Source organism: Tursiops truncatus, chromosome 10 (genome assembly GCF_011762595.2).
Source record: "Tursiops truncatus isolate mTurTru1 chromosome 10, mTurTru1.mat.Y, whole genome shotgun sequence".
NCBI lineage: Eukaryota > Metazoa > Chordata > Mammalia > Artiodactyla > Delphinidae > Tursiops > Tursiops truncatus.
In genome coordinates this window covers 2,201,885-2,221,392 of record NC_047043.1, presented here as the reverse complement: position 1 = coordinate 2,221,392, position 19,508 = coordinate 2,201,885, and the positions used below count along the sequence as shown (strand labels likewise).

Below are 19,508 nucleotides of genomic sequence, written 5' to 3'. Positions count from 1 at the left end.
GTCCTCACCGCGTGGTTGCCGGACACCGACGTGGGGCTCCTTTTTACCTTTCAGTAGAGCATTCACTGGGCTCGTTGAAGGGGCCCGCTGGGGCTTCCACTGTGTCTGTTGTGTTTTCTTATCTTCACTCAAAAAGAAGTGGGGAAATACGGTAAATGTAAAGATTTGACCAAGCCAAGTGTTTGGGCACACAAGTGTTTTCTAGTATTTCTTATACTTTTCCAATATACTTGAAATATTTCACAATTTAAAAATGATCTTTGAAGTTCAGTTGCCCCCTCCTTCCTCCTTACATATTCTTGAGAAAGTTGGCAAAGTGTCTTTATTTCGACACTTTGACATCAGATTCTAGATCTGTGCTGTCCAGTAGAACACGAGAAATGTGGCTAGCCTAACTCAACAACCGAATTTTTTATTTTATTTAACTTTAATTAAGTTTAAATTTAAGAAGCCTTAGGTGCTTACCGCTTTGGTCAGGTACAATTCTGGAAGAAAAAGCTGTAGAAACCAGAATATTCCTCGAATGCTGTCAGAGACTGGGCTGAACACTCCAATTTCTGTTCCCATTCCTTAGCAAAAATCTTCTTTAAAGTTAATGAATCCAGCATAAAATTTAGTGAAGGAAATAATACCCTGAATATTTATAGAATGTAGTTTTCTCCTTCTGCCATCTCGTCCCCTCTACCTGTCCTTTTCCAAATAAGATGGTTTTTCTTCCTTCTTGCATGGGAGAGCTGCCCCCTGGTCGGCACGAGTGTTTGACAATGATGAGCTCTTTGCTGGGCCTGACTCCACGCGGGTCCCCGAGGTCATCCATCAGTGTCGTGATGTTTGGAAGCAGATGGACAATTCAGGAGCAAGCTATGGGCGCTTAGACATTTGGCTGGTTGCTGAGTGTTTCATTATGTCTCAGCAGACACGGGAGTGGGCCCTCGTCGATAAGCTTAGCCGGTCTGGTTAGCAGTCGTGATAAATTGAGCAAGTCTTACTGAAGAGAGGTGAACAATAGGAAGACAGCGTCTCAGTGTGTGCGTGTGTGGAGGGCAGGGCTGTCTGCTTTGTTCTTAAAGGATATACCTGATGTTTAGGATCCAGAAAGTCTGGATTCAAGGTCCAGGTGCTGTAAACCACATGACCCGAGACCTGTTTGGTCACCAGCCTCTTGGGGCCACCCTGTAAAATGGGAACAGGACAAGAATGTGGTGAGGAATAAAGGTGGTGATGCAGGTGACTGTGTTTCCTAGGGAAAGGGTCCAGAATGTGCCACGTGGCATAAGGAGCCCTTTGGGCTGAAGACGTTTGAGAGTTGACAGAAGCAGGAAGAGGCTTTCTCTGCACTCCTCTTACTGCCTAAAAGCAGATCTTCTGAAAGAATTCATCTCCCATGCATCCCCTTTTATGGAAAGCTTCCTATCCCGGGGGCGGGGGGGTGCGGGTAGTGACTCCTGTCACCAGAGATGAGAAATTGCATAAACAGACTTTCTTAAACCTTACTTTCCAATAGTTTCTTTCATCTACGTAGTTGGCATTCATTTCTCACTATTTATTGCCCCTTGAAATCCTAACTCCTTCCTCATGCTGAGGTGGTGTATAAGCCCCAAATTCTAACTGCTTCTCTGAGCCGCTTTCTTTGTGAGCCCCCCGCGTCCATACTTCCACAGTCAGCAGTGAACTTTGTCTTTTCTCTTGCCAATCTGCCTGTTGTCAGTTTAATTCACGGGCCCCCAGGAAGCGCACCCAAAAGGGTAGGGAAAGGTCTCCCCACCCTTGCAGCACTAACAGGTGCAGGTGTTATGTGTCTGATGGTGGTTTGAGGCGATGAAGAACCGCATCAGTTCTGCTGGAGCCTGATGACAGGTGCAGCAGCATCTCCTGGACGCCCTGCTAAACTCTGGCTTCTACCAAGGAAGCGTCTGGTTCTGTAGGTTTGGACAGGGGATCCCAGGGGAGGGTGATGCAGAGGGTTAAGGGAACCGCACTCTGCGGAGCACTGCTTTGGGGGACCGCCGCGTTTAGAAGGACCACAGGCGTGGGGATGACCCAGCATGCCTCGTTCATAGTTTCTGGGGCTCTGCTTCATTCTGCATTTCAGTTTTAGTCGTTGGTTGCCTAAATGAATTGAGACGCTCTTTTCAGTTTTGCTTTATCTCGATGCGTGAGCTATACAGCGACTTTCTGGAGGAGTTGAGCTATGTTAAGGAGATTCATATCCTTAAAATATCACGCTGTGATGGGTTTAATTTGAAATTCAGGGTCCCATCTTAAAATGCTGATTGAACATAAGTTTTCACACAGACATACCCGGCATTTAAACCCATATTATTTACCTGGAGGAATAAAATGCTCGGTCAGGTGTTACAAAACTTGGGTTTTACCTTCTTAACTCTCTTGGGCAGGTTGCTTCCTCTGTCCATGAATCAAAATACATTTAATCACTTGGACCCTAGAATTTGTTCAGGAAATGAGAGAAGTACGTGGAGATTTAAGTTATGTAATTTTTTTAATCTATTAACTTTTCTTTGAAGGAACTTACATTATTTATTCTGTGTAAAGCCCGTCACTCGAATTTTGGTTTTTCCCAAACCAGGAATGGAGTCAGTCCTCACTAGTAATTAATTCCAAGCACAGCCCCACCCTGGCAGGAAAGCTTTGGTCGTGATAGATGATAAGTGAATAGTTCATTTGTTTTCTGCCCCTTGGCCTCTGTCTCTTCTGTCAGCTTTGTCAAAGGTGGTGGCCCAGCATGACTCAGAGGTGCTGGCTAAACATGTACCCCGGACTCTGGGGTTGTTTTGTGTGACAGCGTTTACATTTGATTGTCACCTGATACCACAGCAGTGACTGCCAGTGACTGCGGCTTCACATCCAAAGTGGGGTGACTTCTGTACTTTTATGTTCTGGACCAAAGAAAGGGGGAGAGGGAGAGAGCAAACAAAACAAACCCCCCTTGGAAGTTTCCTGGAGGTCTGACAGTCATTATACTAACAGTGAGCTAGCTTCAGGTGTGTCCTCAAAGCTTGGCCTTGAAACAGACTCTTACACCACATAAAAAGTAGGCTTTTGGAATCAAACCTTCTAAACAAACAACAAAAATTATAATTCAGTGGCAGAACTTTTGCAGACTTTAAATCCCTTGCAGCTGACAAGCCCCCTCTCAGCTTGAGAGGAGGGATGCTTTCTGGGAAACTCTTCCCACTGCAGCTCACAAGGGCCCCCGGGACAGGTCGGGCTCCAGAGAGCCTCAGCCTGAGGGTCCTGCTCTTTATAAAGCGCTGTCTGTCCTGAACACGCCTCCTTCAGAACCAAGAACTAGAGGGAGCCGTACAGTCCCTGACTTCACAGCAGGCCGTTTTGAACGGAATGAAACGGTCGGAGGTGTGGGTGTGATGCAAACGTCTGCGTTCACGGGGGGGCATGAAAGGTGGGGCTCCCGGCCGTTCACCATTACCCTTAAAGAAGGAACGTAGTGTGAAGACACTGCTCTTTTTTTTTTTTTTTTTTTTTTTGTGGACTTTCAACCACTGCGCCACCAGGGAAGCCCAACACTGCTCTTTTAAATAGAATTACTTAGACCCTATAGTGCCTCCAGGGCCACTTTTCCAAATGCTAAGTGTGTCCCTTCCAAATGGAGCCCATCAAAACCCACAGACAAATCTCTTGGGACCTCTCCCATCCTCGCATTCCAGGGCTGTCCTTTCCCCGTGGCCCATCCATTTCCACGAGGCCTGTGCTCTGTTGCTTGCACGTTTGCTGCGACAATTGTCTTCTCCCTTTTCACGTGGGGCCTGGAAAATCCTTGCTCACCTTTACACAAGGGATCATGTAGAAAGACCCTTCCTCTGTTTACTGTGGTTAGCATTCCCGGCACTTTGGAGGTTGCCATTCTCATGCAAAAAGTCCCCAACTTTCACAAGAGTTATCAACTTCTACAAAAGTTCATTTGTTTCATGGTTACCTGGAACTCAAGGGGCGTTTTGCGAGAGCCTCTGCTGTGGCCATGAGCGTCTCCCGCAGCCCCGGGGCCGTTGGACCAAGTCCCTGAGCTGTTACTCCGATGTGCTGTGTCAGGCGCTGGGACAAACGAGCCCAGCAGCTCACCTCCTGTCACCCGTCCTTCCGGCGGGGACCTGTCACCCTCTCCCGTGACAGCATGAGTGTGTTAAGTACTCAGCTCAAGACCGTGAGGCAGGTACTTGGAAAATGGAAAAGTCCAGCCCATTTCAGCGCTTCTGCTCTTCCCGTTGCCGCCTCTGGGCTACCTATCTTGAATGATGCTGTTTCCGTGGGAAAGGAGCGGCCGGCAGGTGGATTCTTGGCGGATACAGTCCTTTTTAATTTCGTACAACTGCAGAGGGAGGCTGGCCTCGGGGTAGATATTCCTCAAGGTCATGAACTGGAAAGCCGAGACTTCGCCCCAGGAGGGACGGGGCTAGGGCTTGGGAACCCGGCTGCACCTGGCGAGTGATGGTCAGTGTCTGTCCCTACCAAAGCCTGTGAGCATGGTGCCAGGTTATCACATTGAGGGGGAGGCAGGGGGAGGGGAGGGCTGGGGAAGGAATGCTGGTTTCCTTTTTATCAAAATTGGGGCAATTTTTTTTTTTTTTTTTTTTTGCGGTACGCGGGCCTCTCACTGCCGTGGCCTCTCCCGTTGCGGAGCACAGGCTCCAGACGCGCAGGCTCAGCGGCCATGGCTCATGGGCCCAGCCGCTCCGTGGCATGTGGGATCTTCCTGGACCGGGGCACGAACCCGCGTCCCCTGAATCGGCAGGCGGACTCTCAACCACTACGCCACCAGGGAAGCCCCTTAGTGCAGCAAATTTTGAGCACCTGCTGGGTGCTGGACGCAGTGCTGGACGTCAAAGAGACGGGTAGGAGCAGGCTTGGTCGCTGCCAGTGGCCTCTGCGACCTTACTCTCCCCGTGAACGAAGCCAGCAGGCCGGCAGCGCGTGGCGGACCCTGGCCCCCGCCGGGTTCCGTACGACCCAGACAGAGGTTTTCTTCTAATTGAATTTGAAGGGCTTTAAACAGAGCCAGCAAGCCGTGATTCGCCGCAGGTCCACCCCTCATCCCAGGCACATTTCTTACCTGCCTGGCATTGGACTCTGCCAGCCCCGGTGGGTGTTCTCTGAGTTTCCTCTTATCTGAATTAGGCTGAGAGTCGAACTTCTTTGCAATTCCAGGTCTTTTAAGCCTCTGCCTGCCTTGCCCTGGGGGCACTGGAAGAGCTGTTTTCCTCAGTGGGAAAGAAAGTCACACACGGTGATGGGGAAAAAAGCAAGCACGTAGTCTCCCCAAGGCCTGCGGGCCAACAGGTGTTCTAAGCTGCAGTGTAGCCTTGAGCTGTGTTAGTTTTAATACGCTAATGCTGCAAAGGGGACATTAATATGGGATCTCAGGGCTAAGATGTGTAGAACTCTCCCTGTGGTGTTCCCAGCGCTGGGCTTCGGAGCGTGGTCCCTGAACAAGCAGCACCTGCGTCACCTGGGAACTCGTTAGCGGCACAGATTCTGGAACACTGACCCAGACCCCCCGAATCAGCATCTTGAGGCCGGGGCCCAGGAATCTGTGTTCTGTTATCTTTAAAATTTAATGATAAAATAGTGCTACCTCCTAGGGTTATTAGAAGGATTGAATGATGTGATATTTGTCAGGTCCGCTGTAGGGCTTGTTAACACGGGGTGCTGGATGCAGCCCCAGGTACGGATTCAGCAGGTCTGGAGCAGGGCCCTAGAATTTGTGTTTCCAGCACGGTCCCAGGTGCCACTGCTGCTGGTTTGGGACCACACTTGAGAAACTTGAGAACCACAGTCCAGAGACACTGTCCGCTGTGTGGTGAGTCATCGGGAAGAACCTGGGGAGATGAGGCAGGGTAGGGATGGCTGTTACGTGTGGCGTGGTCGGACAGAGCTTCCCTGATCCGGTGACACGTGGGCGGAGGGAGCGTGGGACACTCTGGGGAGGGTGTTCCAGGCACAGGGACAGACAGCAGGTGCAGCAAGGAGGCCGGTGGGTGACAGGCAGGGGAAGTGGCAGATGAGGTCCGAGGGGGAAGGGGCTGGAGAACACGTCAGGCCTCAAGTCACTGTGAAGGCCTGCGTTTGCTCTGAGCACAGCGGGAGCTCTCAGAGGTGACGTGACCTGTGAAATTACCCATTGCCTGGTGTGACTGTGGTTCCGTAGTGCCGCCTCTTCTGAATGGCCCTCCCTGGTGAATAAGAGTTCTTCTGTACAAGTATAACTCAAGGCGAAAAACAACGCGCAGTGAACGACGGAATTAGAAAACCTTGCACCCCTGATGAAATCACTGATGTGGGCCTTGCCCGTCGGGGGATGTTGAAGCCAGGAGGAAGGTGTTGGTGAGCGGTCCGGATGGGGGGCTGAGACGCCACCACGTGAGTCTGTTGGTCAAGCTCAGCATCTTCCAAAGTAGGTGCCCCTCCTGGGGGGCTGCAGCAGGAAGCACGGGCCCACCGCAAGCCATTCTTACGGAAAATGTTGCACCTGAGTCCAGCTGGACCTTCAGGTCTAACTTACTGTTCAGAGATTTAAAAAGCGAATGAAGGAACAAGTCAGCACCCCCCGGGAAGTAGGTATTCAGACAAAACCAGAGCTCTCTGGCCTCTTCAACAAGACGGCGCCCCGGGAAAGGGGATGGGGTGGGGCTTTTCTAGATTGAAGGAGACTTAGAGCCGAGCGTATGAATTTCGTTTGGACCTGGTGTTTTAAACATACACCCATAAAGAGATTTGGGGGGTAATTGAATAATCAGAGCATAGACTGGAGAATAAATAACATTAAAGAATTATCATAGATTTTGTCAGATGTGATGATGGTATTGGTCTTTATGTAAGAAAATATCCTTTTTATAGAGAGACGTCTGTGGGCTTAGAAGTGAAATGACATGATTTCAAGAATTTGATTTAGGGCTTCCCTGGTGGTGCAGTGGTTGAGAGTCCGCCTGCCGATGCAGGGGACACGGGTTCGTGCCCCGGTCTGGGAAGATCCCACATGCCGCGGAGCGGCTGGGCCCGTGAGCCATGGCCGCTGAGCCTGCGCGTCTGGAGCCTGTGCTCCGCAAGGGGAGAGGCCACAGCAGTGAGAGGCCCGCGTACCGCAAAAAAAAAAAAGAGAATTTGATTTTAAATATTACAGGAAATAGTGAAAGAAAAGTGGCAGAAGAACCAAGAGAAGCAAAATATTGATCATCGCTGACCCCACACGTGGTCTCTGGGGATTCATTACACGATTCTGTCTTCTTGGTGAATGTATGAACTTTCAGAAGCTTTTAAAAATGCAGACATAAGAGAGACGGGAAGGTACGCAGAAGAGGCAAATGAGAAAAAAGGAAGACCTTGTTTAGAAAGACTAATTGCTAAGAATTCCTCCCTGTTTGGGACGAGTATGCTAAAGAGTGAAGTACATTTATCATTACCAGGTATTATACAGTAATGATACTGTGACCTCATGTTGAGATATATTCTATTTACCATAAACCCAACCCCTGCTTTCCTGACTGCTCGCCAAGCTCATAAAACAACAGCAATGTCGACAGTGCTGTTGAAGAGAAATAGAAGTTGGGTGGTCCTCCCTGCCCGCCGACACCTGGGGAGCGTGTGCTGCCGATGTGAGGCAGAGTTGGCAGTAACTTAGGACCGTGCTCCTGGGCCACCTTCCTCTGAGGGTTCAGACCTGCCGTCTCTGAGGACTCTGTTGGATGCATCATCTAACGATGCAGACATGATTGGTCAGTAAGTGCAATTTTGACCCACAGGATGGATGGTACCAAAGAAAACGAGGATTGAGGAGTGTCACTCGGAACTGACGGCTGGAAACCTGTGTTCTGGACCCGAAAATCCCCCTCTCTCTGTACCTGCTCCTTCACTCAACCTGAATGAAGGTGCTCAGCAGATGCAGAATGCAAGGATTTCAGCGGGCTTGAGGCTGCTCTGATGCTTCAGGTCCCTTCTCTCGCTGGATTTTTCCTCTCTCACTAAATGCTGGGAGACTGAAAGTGGAATTAATGTAAATTCTTAAGTGTGTACTGCTGAACGTTAGTCACTGTTCTTAAACAGAAGCGCTTGCTAAGCGGAAACATCAGTGAGCGTTTAAATCCTTTTTCCTCATTTTGAGTAATTATAATACTCGTTTAAAAGAAACATGAGGTGATAGAAAGAATTCGTTATCTGGAGAGGACACTGGGCTCAGGGGCTCCTTCTGCGGAGCTGGGCTTTGTGGGCAGTGGTCTCCCCAGTAGTGCTCAGCGTGTGAATCTGTGAACCACAGTGGGCTCCCGTGTCAGACCAGCTTCTGCAGATTTACTCACCAGTCTCAGCTACCGTGACGCTCATTGATTCCATCGTAGAAATCTAAGGAAAGAGGAGCACAGGTAAAGCCACTGAACCAGACGGGAAGAGTCCATCACGAGCTTCTTCAGGTGACAGATACCTGAGTCCCCGCTGTGTGCCAGGCACCATCCCAGGCTCTAAGGAAGGGCAGTGAGCAAAGCCGAGGAGGCCTGACCTCCAGGACCTTAGATTCCAGTGGGTGCAGCCTAGAGGCCAGACCCACCAGGGACTCCTGTTGGAGACCTGCCTGCAGCCAGGCGGGTGGAGGCACCTGGGGACGGGGGCCCTAGCTTCAGTTCCTGCTCGGTTCCCTCCTTAGCTGTGTGACCTTGGACAAGTCACGTAATCACTCCCAGCTTTGGGGTCCTCTTGTGTGAAACGAGCATTAAAAACAGTACCTCCGGGCTTCCCTGGTGGCGCAGTGGTTGAGAGTCCGCCTGCCAATGCAGGGGACGCGGGTTCGTGCCCCGGTCCGGGAAGATCCCACATGCCGCGGAGCGGCTGCGCCTGTGAGCCATGACCGCTGAGCCTGCGCGTCCGGAGCCTGTGCTCCGCGACGGGAGAGGCCACAGCGGTGAGAGGCCCGCGTACCGCAAAAAAAAAAAAAAAACAAAGAAGAACAGTACCTCCATCGGAGAGTTGTGCAGATTGAGTGAGTTTAATGGATGAAAAATGCCCAGCGATGTGTTTAGCCACAGTGAGGGGCGGGAGCTGTGCCTTAGCCCAGCGCTGCAGACCTGATGGGTCACCCAGCAGGTAGGTGATGCGGTTCTTCTGCATTTGAGCGTTAGATGTTTGAGTCTGTACGTCTGGCAGGCACTGGAATGTGAATTGTAGGAGATCTTTACGTTTCCATATTTTTTTATCTTCTTTTCTCTAAATGGAGGTGGTTTTAACCGTTCCGCTGGGTTGGCAGGTCCCAAATTGAGAGGAAAAGGAAGTTTTCCACGGGGAAGGTAAGACATGGAAGCTGTTGTGATAACAGCAGCCTTTTACAGTCACGCCCTCAGATGCTATTTGAGTCTCCATGACTGGCGATTTCAGGCCACTTTTTGCTATAATAAGGAATTGCAGAATCACAGGTCTATTTTCTGGGGTTCTGGGGGCCCCGTGTCCTCAGCCGTAATTAGAGAGTGGTGTGTCCCCTTCCGGGCCAGCTTGGTGAGGGCAGGGAGCAGGGAAGAGGAGAGAGGCCGGCGGGTGTCGGGGCAGTGGCCAGTGAGCGCACTCCCCTTGCTGGGGAGGAGCCCGGGCCCGGGGGGGCGTCAGCAGCCCGGAGGCTGGGCCGGGCCAGGCTGGAGGGAGCCGGTGCCTGAGGTGGGGGGCTGCGATGCCACCCCCCTTCCATTGGGCGGGGCCCCCTTCCTCCTGCTTTGGGCAGTTTCTCCCCAGCGGCCCCTCAGCTCCTCGGCTGATGACAGAGGTTCTTGGGCGGATAGGGAGGGGCTCCGCGTGGAAGGACGTGAGCCTGGCCCAGTGGCCCCTGAGTGGCCTGTGCTGCGGCCGCGGGGCTGCGAGGGGCCCGGCGGCCCGTGGTGGGCTTGCCCCTTCGTGGGGCAGCCGAGCTGCTCGGCGGAGCCCTGGGCTTTGATGGATTTCTCACTCCCCAGCGGATCAAGAAGCATGTTTAGTTCTGGTGCTTGAACACAGTTTGGGAGAGACTGTCCTTTCCTGAGTCCGTCTCCCTCCTCCAGCGAGTTGAGTCCCCCCAACCCCTGTCCCAGGTGGGGTGACGTCTGGGTCCAGCCACAGTGAGCCAGGCGGCGCCCCAGGGAAACCGCAGGGGCCGGTGCTTCTCGAGAAGTCGTGGGGGCAGGAGCGGGGCTTGACATCCTGCTGGGCTCGCTGGGAGCGTGTGCTGACGCCTGCGTGCAGGCTGGTTTCTTGCCAGTCCGGACTCCCCGTTTCTTTCCTGGGGACCTGGTGCAGGAGTTCGTGAGGGTGGGGGGAGGTGGGTGTGGGCCTCACAACCCGAAGGGGAGGCGGAGGCAGCGAGAGAGGGACCGTCACCCAGAGGAGACTGTTCTTTCCACGGAGCCTCGTCAGCCTCCCCTGGAGAGCAGAGGCTACTGACGTCCAAGAATCCTGTCACAGGGGCTTGTACACATATCGTTTTGTCGGTTCCGACCGAGTTTTGCCTAAAACCCAGGATCGTTCAGGTCCCGCATGGGAGCACTTCCTTTAGTGGCGTTAGTCTGGGGGACGTGAGCCCACCCGGAGCCGGACCCAGACGGCCTGAGCCTGAGGTCTGTAGGGACGACAGCCTTGAACGGCGGTTGGATGTGTGTCACCTCGTGGCCGAGGAATGTTATCTGCTTTGTAGGCCAGGAAGGAGCAGCACAGAGAGGCTGAGCGACTTCACCCGACGGGAAGGGGCGGGGAAGGGGTCCCACGCCTGCCGCGCGCCCACACTGGCGCCCCAGCCTCTCCCCTGCAGGGCCCACTTCCTCCTCGTTCTATGCGGATGCTGTCAGCCAGCTGCATGTGTTCCCTCCTTACGGCCGACTGCCATCCAGAAAAACCCTGGAGACTCATTTCAGAGCAGCTGGGAGCACTTCGAGATCCCAAGAAAACGTAGGCTCCCGGAACTGCGGCAAGCACGCACAGCTTTTTAAAAATGCATTTAAGAAAGGATGAGGGTTGAGCGCTCCTCTGCACAGAGCTGGGATCAGACCTTCCTTGGGTAGAACCATCTACCTGCAGTCCCCACCCCCTCCCAGATGCGGGGACTTAGGACGTTCACCCTCTGATGTATTCCTTCCTCTTCTCACTTCAGAAAAGCTGACTTCTCATCATCCAAAAGGAGCATGTGATTAAAGGCAAACCCAAAGTGCCTGAGGTTCTTTGATAATTGCTTTTTCTTTTTTAAACATCTTTACAGCCACCTTCAGAACGTAGTTGATTTCAGGCAGTTCGGAAGGGATTCCTGGTGAGTCAAGGCAGAAGGGTCATTGTAAGTGTCAAACCCGTGTCCTTACGTCGAATGGCTGTGTTTTTCCATTGCCTCAGCAGGGATACTGAAATACTGTAGATCTGCTGGAATGCTCTGCGTTCTTCTACCCGATGAGATAAAACAAAATCTCTGCTAGGATTCCTAGCAAAACAGAAGCCCTGGAGAGGTCGGGAAACGATTTTACTTATTCCGCTCTCATAGACGTGTGCCTGGGAGACAAAAGCATTCCTCCTGCTGTGGGTGATGCCCACGGCTTGGGAGAAGCACGGTGCGCCAGTGCCTGTCGGGGGCATCTGGGGCTCTTGTTACAACGCAGGTGTGATCCTGGGGGCCTAGGCGGGGCCTGAGGCTCTGTGTGCCTAAGAAGCTGCCAGGTGACGCTGATGCTTCCCGTCCAGGTAGCTGGGAGTGAGAGGATCGCTCGGGCCACTTACGGGCGAGGAGGGAGAGACCCTGTGGAAGGAGAACCACGACAAGCTCATCGTCGTCTGAGCAGTGGTCACGGGGAGGGTCGAGGGAGGAGGAGCCAGACTGTGGAATCCTCTGCCTGTCGAGGGGCGATGCTGCTTTGTCGTCCACAAACCTCGCCCCAGGTTTGGGAAGTGGCCTGTGATCCTTGGTGTGATAGCACGTGGTGTAGACTGACGTGTGGGATTAGACGTCCCGAAGGGGGCCTGGGGGAACAGAACGATAGCTGCAGATGTTTTCATACTTAAGAGCCAGGTAGAGAAGAGGAGAACCGCCAGCCCCGCGCAGGGCCTGTCGAAACAGCGAACCCGAGGACGTGAAGCTGTTATGCTGTCTTGACGCTCCCTCTCTGAGGGGCCAAGTGCTAAGTTTTCTCATCTGATCTTAACCTGTGCGGAGCCTCAGAGCATCACACTCGCCCTGGCGGATGCCGAGTTCTGGTTTCCATGGCAGCGCGTCCACTGCTTGTGCTTATTTAATACGTGAAAACTAGAGCCTGCAACTGTTAGTCTTTTCTAAAAGACCCTGATCTGTTTATTATTTTTAAGAGCGGAAATGCCAGGTGGGCGGGGGGAAGGGATAGTTAGGGAGTTTGGGATCGACTATATATTATTTTATTTTATTATTTTTTTTTTTTTTGCGGTACGCGGGCCTCTCACTGTTGTGGCCTCTCCCGTCGCGGAGCACAGGCTCCGGACGCGCAGGCTCAGCGGCCATGGCTCACGGGCCCAGCCTCTCCGCGGCATGTGGGATCTTCCCGGACCGGGGCACGAACCCGTGTCCCCTGCATCGGCAGGCGGACTCTCAACCACTGCGCCACCAGGGAAGCCCGGGATCGACTATATTTAAAACGGATAACCAACAAGGACCTACTGCATAGCACAGGGAGCTCTGCTCAGTGTTACGTGGCAGCCTGGATGGGAGGGGAGTTTGGGGGAGAATGGATACGTGTATATGTACGGCTGAGTCCCTTTGCTGTGCTCCTGAAACTATCACAACATTGTTAATCAGCTATACTCCAAAATAAATTAAAAGTTAAAAAAAAAAAAAAAACGCCAGATGTGGGGTAAATACCTGAGCCCTGCTAGGAAGTGATCCTTTACGTGAACCTGGCCTGGGCGCTGAAAGGAACAGCAGCACAGTAAATGGCCAGGAGAGAACTGTTTGCTCCTGTTTTCTTAATTAAGTAGCAGAAGTTCTTTATGAGCAAGGCCAGGCTTCTCTGTCGCGCACGGGTAGCTGGTAGCAAGGCCAGGCTTCTCTGTCGCGCGCAGGTAGCTGGGGTGCTGACTTGCTTGTCTGCGGCAGGGCAGGGGTGGAGACACAGGCAGCTGTTACTTCTTCCTTACAGATGAGCTGGCGTAGCTATTGGCTGGCGTGGTGCATGATCCTTGTTAATGCCGATTCCCTCCTGTGGCCAGATGTAACCACCCTGTTCCGCCCCCTCTCATCTGCTTCCCTTCTTACTGCCTTTTGACCTCTGACCTCTGCTCTGGCCTCTGGACAACCAGCAGATGGGCTGTAGCCACTGATCTACGAACAGTCTCTGGATACAGAGACGTGAGAAGTATTCTCTCCTGAGGGTCTCATTCTTTTTTAGAAAACCATTTTAACTACGCTTTTTTTTTTAAAAAATGAAAAAAAAGCAAGCTTTAGGGAATCCTGCAAATTGTTGAGGAAGAATAGTGAACAAATTACAGGCTCTATAGGGGGAAAATATATAAAACCCAGATGCATCTTCTAGTATTGGGGACTTTCATTACAGGAATTCACATCTTCTAGTATTGGGGACTTTCATTACAGGAATTCACATCTTCTAGTATTGGGGACTTTCATTACAGGAACTCATGTAGTGGGTGTGCACTGGTTGTCACTTGGGTGCTACAAGTTAAGGTTTTGTGACCATCTTTTTTTGCGCAAGGTCAAATTAAGAGCATAGATTCTTGCAAACAGGAGGGACCGTGTCCTTGACATTTATTGAAGGCAGACACCGGTGTTTTTGCAGCTATGAAGGTGAATCAGACCTGCCCCTACTGGCAGAGCCGTCATCTGAGGGGGGTGCGTGGGATGCCCAGGTCACGGGGGCAGCAGAATTCTGAGAGGGAGGGGGGGCTTGGGTGAGATCCGCCCTACGTGATCCAGTCTGCTTCATGGTTTGGCTTCTGTCTTGTTCAGAAGATGGATTGGGTGCGACTGAGCTGTCTTGGTCTCACGTGTGAGTGGGTTGCCTGGAACTCAGAGCTCGGGGAGCAGTGGGACGGAAGGAGGGGTGGTGAGGCGTGGGGAGTTGGGCTGGGCTTCCTGTGCCCTGTGCAGAGGTTGGGAGGGCCGCATGGTCCAGCAGCAGAGACGGAAGGAAGGGCGGCAGAGGGGGCTCAGAGGCGCCGAGAGAGCAGAAGGTATGGGGGCCGCGTGTGACGCACGCGCTCTGTCTCCCCGCGAGGCAGCGTCTCCTAGTTCCTGAGCCGGCCGCTCTCCATCACAGCGTTCTTCGGCCACGACTTGCTCTGTGACCCTGAGCAACGATCTCGCTCCCTTTACAGGGGGAGCCTCAGCTCGTGCAGCTGCACAAACGAGCATCTCAGCCTTGACGCACCACCTTGCAGCCCTTGGCCAGATGGGAAGCGTGCTGGCCCGGCGCTCACGGCTCTCTTGTCCCTTCTGTGTTCCAGGCATAGAGCTCTGCCCCCCGGGAAAGCGGTTCCTGATCACAATGGTGGCGAGCTTCGTGGCCACGGCGGGGCAGCTCCTCATGCCCGGGCTGGCCGCCCTGTGCCGGGACTGGCAGGTGCTGCAGGCCCTCATCATCTGCCCCTTCCTGCCCATGCTGCTCTACTGGTCGTGAGTATCCTCCCTGCCACCCCCTGGGCCACCTGCGTTGCGTCCCAGGGCCGCGCCCCGGGCTCGGGCCCCGCGGTCCCCAGACATCCCGCCAGTTTCAGCTTGTGGCATTTTTAATGAGGGAATTTTCCTCTCTTTTTAAAAAAATTTCCTCTTTTAAACGTTTCATCTTGGCAAACGTTCTGACATACACGGAAGTAGACGGAGGAGTGGGGCAAGGCCTAGGCGCCCCTGCCCGGCTCCAGCCACCTACGCTCCACGGCCTGGCTGAACACACGCTGGCTGGGTGCTCGACATGACCTTTCATGACTGGGTTTGCAAAGGGCGGGGTCTCGTGTTGGGAGGGGAAATGTGTTCGGAGGTGTTCAGGAGAGATTTAGCAGAGCCACTGTCCCCTGTCTCCTCTGGGCTAGGGATGGGCAAACGCCGGCCCGCAGGCCAACTCTGGTCCGCTGTCTGTTGCTGTAAATAAAGTTTTGTTGGAACACGGCTGTGCTCACGTGTTTCCACATGTATCATCCGTGACCACTCTCATGCCACGATGGCAGGGCTGAGCAGATACGACCAAGACGCTGTGGCCCTACAAAGCCGAGAACGTTTAGTCTCTGGTCCTTTGCAGAAGTTTGTCCACCCCTGCTCGGGGCGAGCCCACTAGGCCTTTTAGAACCGTGTGTAACTTTTAGTGTTTGGCTTGCTGACTTCAGAGAAAAAACAACTGAACACACTGGCCTGGCCTGGGGCTGTGACCTGGGCAACCAGATGCTTTTAAACTCCTCAGGGGATTAATGTTTAGCCAAGGTTGAAAAACACCGCTCGCTCTCGGATAGAGAGATGTTTACCCGAAAAGTGAGCGCTGTACCCTTTCTGTAAAAACCTCTTTTCTTTCTTTCCTTCCCTCCCGTCCCCTTTCTGTGCCAGACTCTCCCGCCGGCCCGCACTGGGCACAAGGTGCTGGAGAGGAGGTTTTACCCGCTGCACTGTGCTTCTGTTACTTAGTCACCAATGAAAACCCGATTTGTGGCCAGAAGTCAGTTGTGTCTTAGCTTTAAGTGCTCGCCCTAGCGGGACACGGCTTTTAACGGGGCTTCCTTTCCTAAGGTGCGGGGGAGGGGAAGAAAGCGCGACCTTGCAGCTCAACAGGCTGGCCCCGCCCTCACCCTGGCGGCAGACCCCCCAGCAGAGAAATCACATGAGCCAGACTCACGTGTCTTTTCCTCAAGAGCCGGGTTCTTGCTCACAGTGTCCTCAGAGCCTCGGCAGTGGTGGGGAGGCTACAAGGACAGATGAGAAAAAGGCCACCTGCCAGGAAAAGTGTCCCCCACCCGAGGCTGGACGGCACCTGTTCCGCAGGAACCCGCGTGTTTGGGGGCATCCTGTTCTTTCCTGCAGGGTCTTAAGAGGCAAAGAACGAAGTCGTTCCCCAAAGCAGGATGGAGTGGGCAGCCTGTCCTCATATCCCTAAGGATATGCTGCGTCCAGAGCTGGGCTTTGCTTGGTTTGGAATTTCAGGACATTTCCTTATTTAACACTTGTTTGTATCGTGTTTGTGTCAGAGGCAAATGGCAAGCACTGTATTAATAGTGGATCATTCGGTCTGGGCATTTCATGGCCCCATTGTACAGATGGCAAAGCTGAGGACACCCAGCTGACCCTTGAGCCCGGAGTTGTGCTGTCTCTAGCTTTGCAGTCAGGAATCCCCCGACCCCACTCCTCTGGCTTCCTGGGCTCCACTGCGCCCAAGGGCAGTGGTGCTGTCTGCTGGCCCCTGGAGACACAGCCTCTTGGAGACTCACACACCTGTAAGGATAGGCAGCGTTGTCTCCATCACCTCCAGGCTTTGAGGCTCAGCCCAGGCTCTGCTCCCACCTGTCCCAGGTAGGAGGAAACCTGTCAGAGAGAAAAGGCAGAGGATGGTTTCCTGGAGCAGGTCTGGGGGCCTGGCCCCTGTGGGAAAGCTTTAGGGGTTTTGTTTATCTTATTTTTTTATTTTAAATTTTAAAAATATATCAAGGTTTAGTGTTAGGCAAGGTAAAAATGTTCATTTATTTAAATCCATTGTAAAGCATAAAAAATAATTCTTTGAAACACACAAATGTAAAAATATGACTCTATGGTGAAAAGGGCACCCAGGGTACTCTGATAAGTGAGAAGTGTGTGTGGACAGACAGATGGACAGCGTCTGCAGGCACCAGGCACCCCAGTATGGGGTAGACCCGCTCCACCCACCCGTGTACTTGTCCCTTGTGTTATTATGTAAGGCCCCTGACGTATGTCCGGCCTGCAGTAGCGCTTGCAGAGATCAGCTACTGCTCTTACTGTTACTATATCCCTGCCTTCCCAGTGTGGAAGCCTGGGTGTATCTGGGGCCAGTCGAGGGAATCGCGGTAAGAGGTGTGTCCCACCTCTGCCTGTAGTCGTGAGTGGCTCCAGGGGCGTCACTGGCTTTTAAAGACCATTGAGGTGCCCCCTCTTTCTCGCCCCCTAATGACCACCCTTCCTCCCCTCTGCTATGATAGATTTCTTGCAGGAGGCTCTGTGGTTTGACAGGATGAACTGGCCTCTGGGGAGGGCAGTGAGCTGCAGCGGCCAGCACGACCGGCTATTGGTGACAAAATGTTGAAAGTCACTCTTTCCTTTAAGAGCAAGTATTTATCGCATGTGCCCTGGGTGCCCGGCAGCCTGCTCGGTGCTTTGGAGCAGGCCTGAGGAACAGGTGTGTTAACAGGGCCATAAAGCAGAGCACACGACATGAAGTCCCCGGGACGCAGGGTCAGGTCAGGAGCACAAAGGAGAGGGTGCAGGTGAAGGATCTTCTGGTCCACATGGAAGCTGGGAGCATCCAGACACACCAGGTAAGAGGTGACATTATCCACATACGGACACAGCGCTGACCTCCAGCACAGGAAAGGGGGTGCTGGGCAGAGACCCAGGACAGCATTCACGCTGGAGTGACACAGGGCACCACAGGGCAGCTGAACCAGAAAGGGGCCCAGGGGCCTGGGTTATCCCTGCACGGGCCCGGGGCTGAGATCTCAGGCCTCTTCTGCACTTAGAACTGAGCCCCCGGGACGAAGCCGGGCCTCAGAGCATCAGTGATAACAGATCTCTGCGCAGCACAGGGCCCCAGCTCCAAAGCTGGACAACTGCCCCGGGCCGTGGGCGGGAAGGATTCACCCTCAAGACATCAGCGCCTTGGAGTCTGCACCACACGTGGCTACATGTTCCTTTCCAAATTCCAGCTGCTCTCCAGGGCTGACGGAAGAACCAGGGGAGCTCGCTGGAACCTCAGGGTCAGAAATGAAACCTCCGTGGGGCATCACCGGAGCCGAGACTCACGTGGAAGAGAATTCTCACCAAGGATGAGCTCACCGAGCCCAGGGGACCCATTACCACGGGCAAAAACTATACTTCAGGGAGTTTGCATCTCAGGAATTCTGCAAAACAGACCAGTCTGAAAGAGAAGTGAATTCACCTCATTTATTATGCGTAGTTACCACTTAGGCACACCGCGTGCCGTTCTAGACACGACGGATTCTGGATACTGCCGTGCACGTCATCAAACCTCTGCCCACTGAGACGTACTTGATGGGCTGATGGGGGGCCCACAGCCCATAAATCATAAGTCAGCCAATAACATGCTTTCAGATAACTGGCACTAGGAAGAAACGGAATAAAGCAGCAGGATGCAGAGGGACAAGTGCGGTCGGCGTCTCTGAGGAAGTGACTTCCGGGCTGAGACTACGTGCCCGGCGCGCGGTGGCAGCCAGGGTAAAAGCTGGCTCCGCTTGGCTTTTCGTGGAAGAGGAAGGCGGTGGCCAGTGTGGCCAGAGCCCGAGTGGCCAGTTGGGGCGGAAGATGATCTTGGACACAGAGGTGGGTCAGACGTGGGGGGCCTTGGGCGCCGAGCTTCCTCTGCCACCTGAAAACATGCCAGCGGCCAAAGCGGGGCAGGGCTGTGCCCTGGGAGCCTCGCTCTGTCTGCTGTGGGAGTGGCCGCAGGGCAGGGCGGGTGCTGATGCAGCGCTGGCTGCGGGTCACCTGACGGGGTCTGGTTCCAGGTCTGTTCTGCAGGTAGCCCTGGGAGGTCTCGTTTGTGGATCTGCTGGGGCACAGGTGGGTAAGAGGGCGAACGGCCCAGGCTTGGGAGGCATTTCCGGGGCGTGATGGAGATGTTCCGGCCACCCTCCCGAAACGCCGGTGCGTGCCGTCACCTGCCTTAGAGCATCACTGTTGGTGCCGAGTACCTGTGATAGTTTGTGAGGACGAGCACGTGCACGTCTGCTTTGGGCCTGGCATGTGCTGGGCACGGTCGCGACACCAAGGCCTCTCCCCAGGCAGCGTCTGCCAGGTGTCGGGTGCCACGTGCCCACGCCCCTGCCTGGTGGAGCAGCTCACCAAGGAGGGCGACCTCACGTGCCTCCTTCGAGGCAGGTGCACTGTCAGGTGTGGCGGTTTGAACACGTCTTGAAGTTTTCAGGACACGCTTTTCCTGAGATCAGTTGCAGGTTTCTATGTGCGAGGCTGTGTCAACCTGGTATTTTCGGATTAGGTACAAGCTAGTGGTTGGTGGGATTATTCCTGTTTTTAGCTGGGGAAACCAGGACATCAAAAAGCTGCACCAGAGACACAGGTGTGGCAAGTCATTAAAAACTGGTTTCTGAATGTCAGTGGTTCTCAGAGTGTGGCCACCGGGCCAGCGTCTCCACCACCACCACCTGGGAACCTGTTAGCAACGCCCGGGCTCAGACCCCACCCCAGGCTGACTGAGTCACAGTGTCTGTGGGTAGTTTAAGAAGCCTTCCAGGGGCGCTGGTGATGGCTCAGGTCCCAGAGGGCTGCTGTACACCAGGCTGCCCAGTGAGAAGGAAAAGCCAGGTATCTGCTTATGGGATACGGGACC

General features: G+C 53.5%; 1 protein-coding gene across 15 annotated transcripts in view; it reads left to right on the top strand.

Moving 5' to 3' along the window:
• Window positions 1–19,508, top strand: part of SLC22A23 (solute carrier family 22 member 23) — a 146,330-nt gene that overhangs the window by 91,203 nt on the left and 35,619 nt on the right. For 8 of the 15 annotated variants that reach the window (XR_012334281.1, XR_012334284.1, XR_012334280.1 and 5 more), the window contains one exon: window positions 14,440–14,608. The exons of 3 other annotated variants lie outside the window; for them this stretch is intronic. Coding sequence is in view for 7 of the 12 variants with exons in the window: in XM_019944968.3 (XP_019800527.1) it covers window positions 14,440–14,608 (169 nt within the window). In the remaining 5 variants the exon portion in view is untranslated. 4 more of the 15 variants (XM_073810249.1, XM_073810252.1, XM_073810247.1 and 1 more) reach the window with 4 other exon arrangements.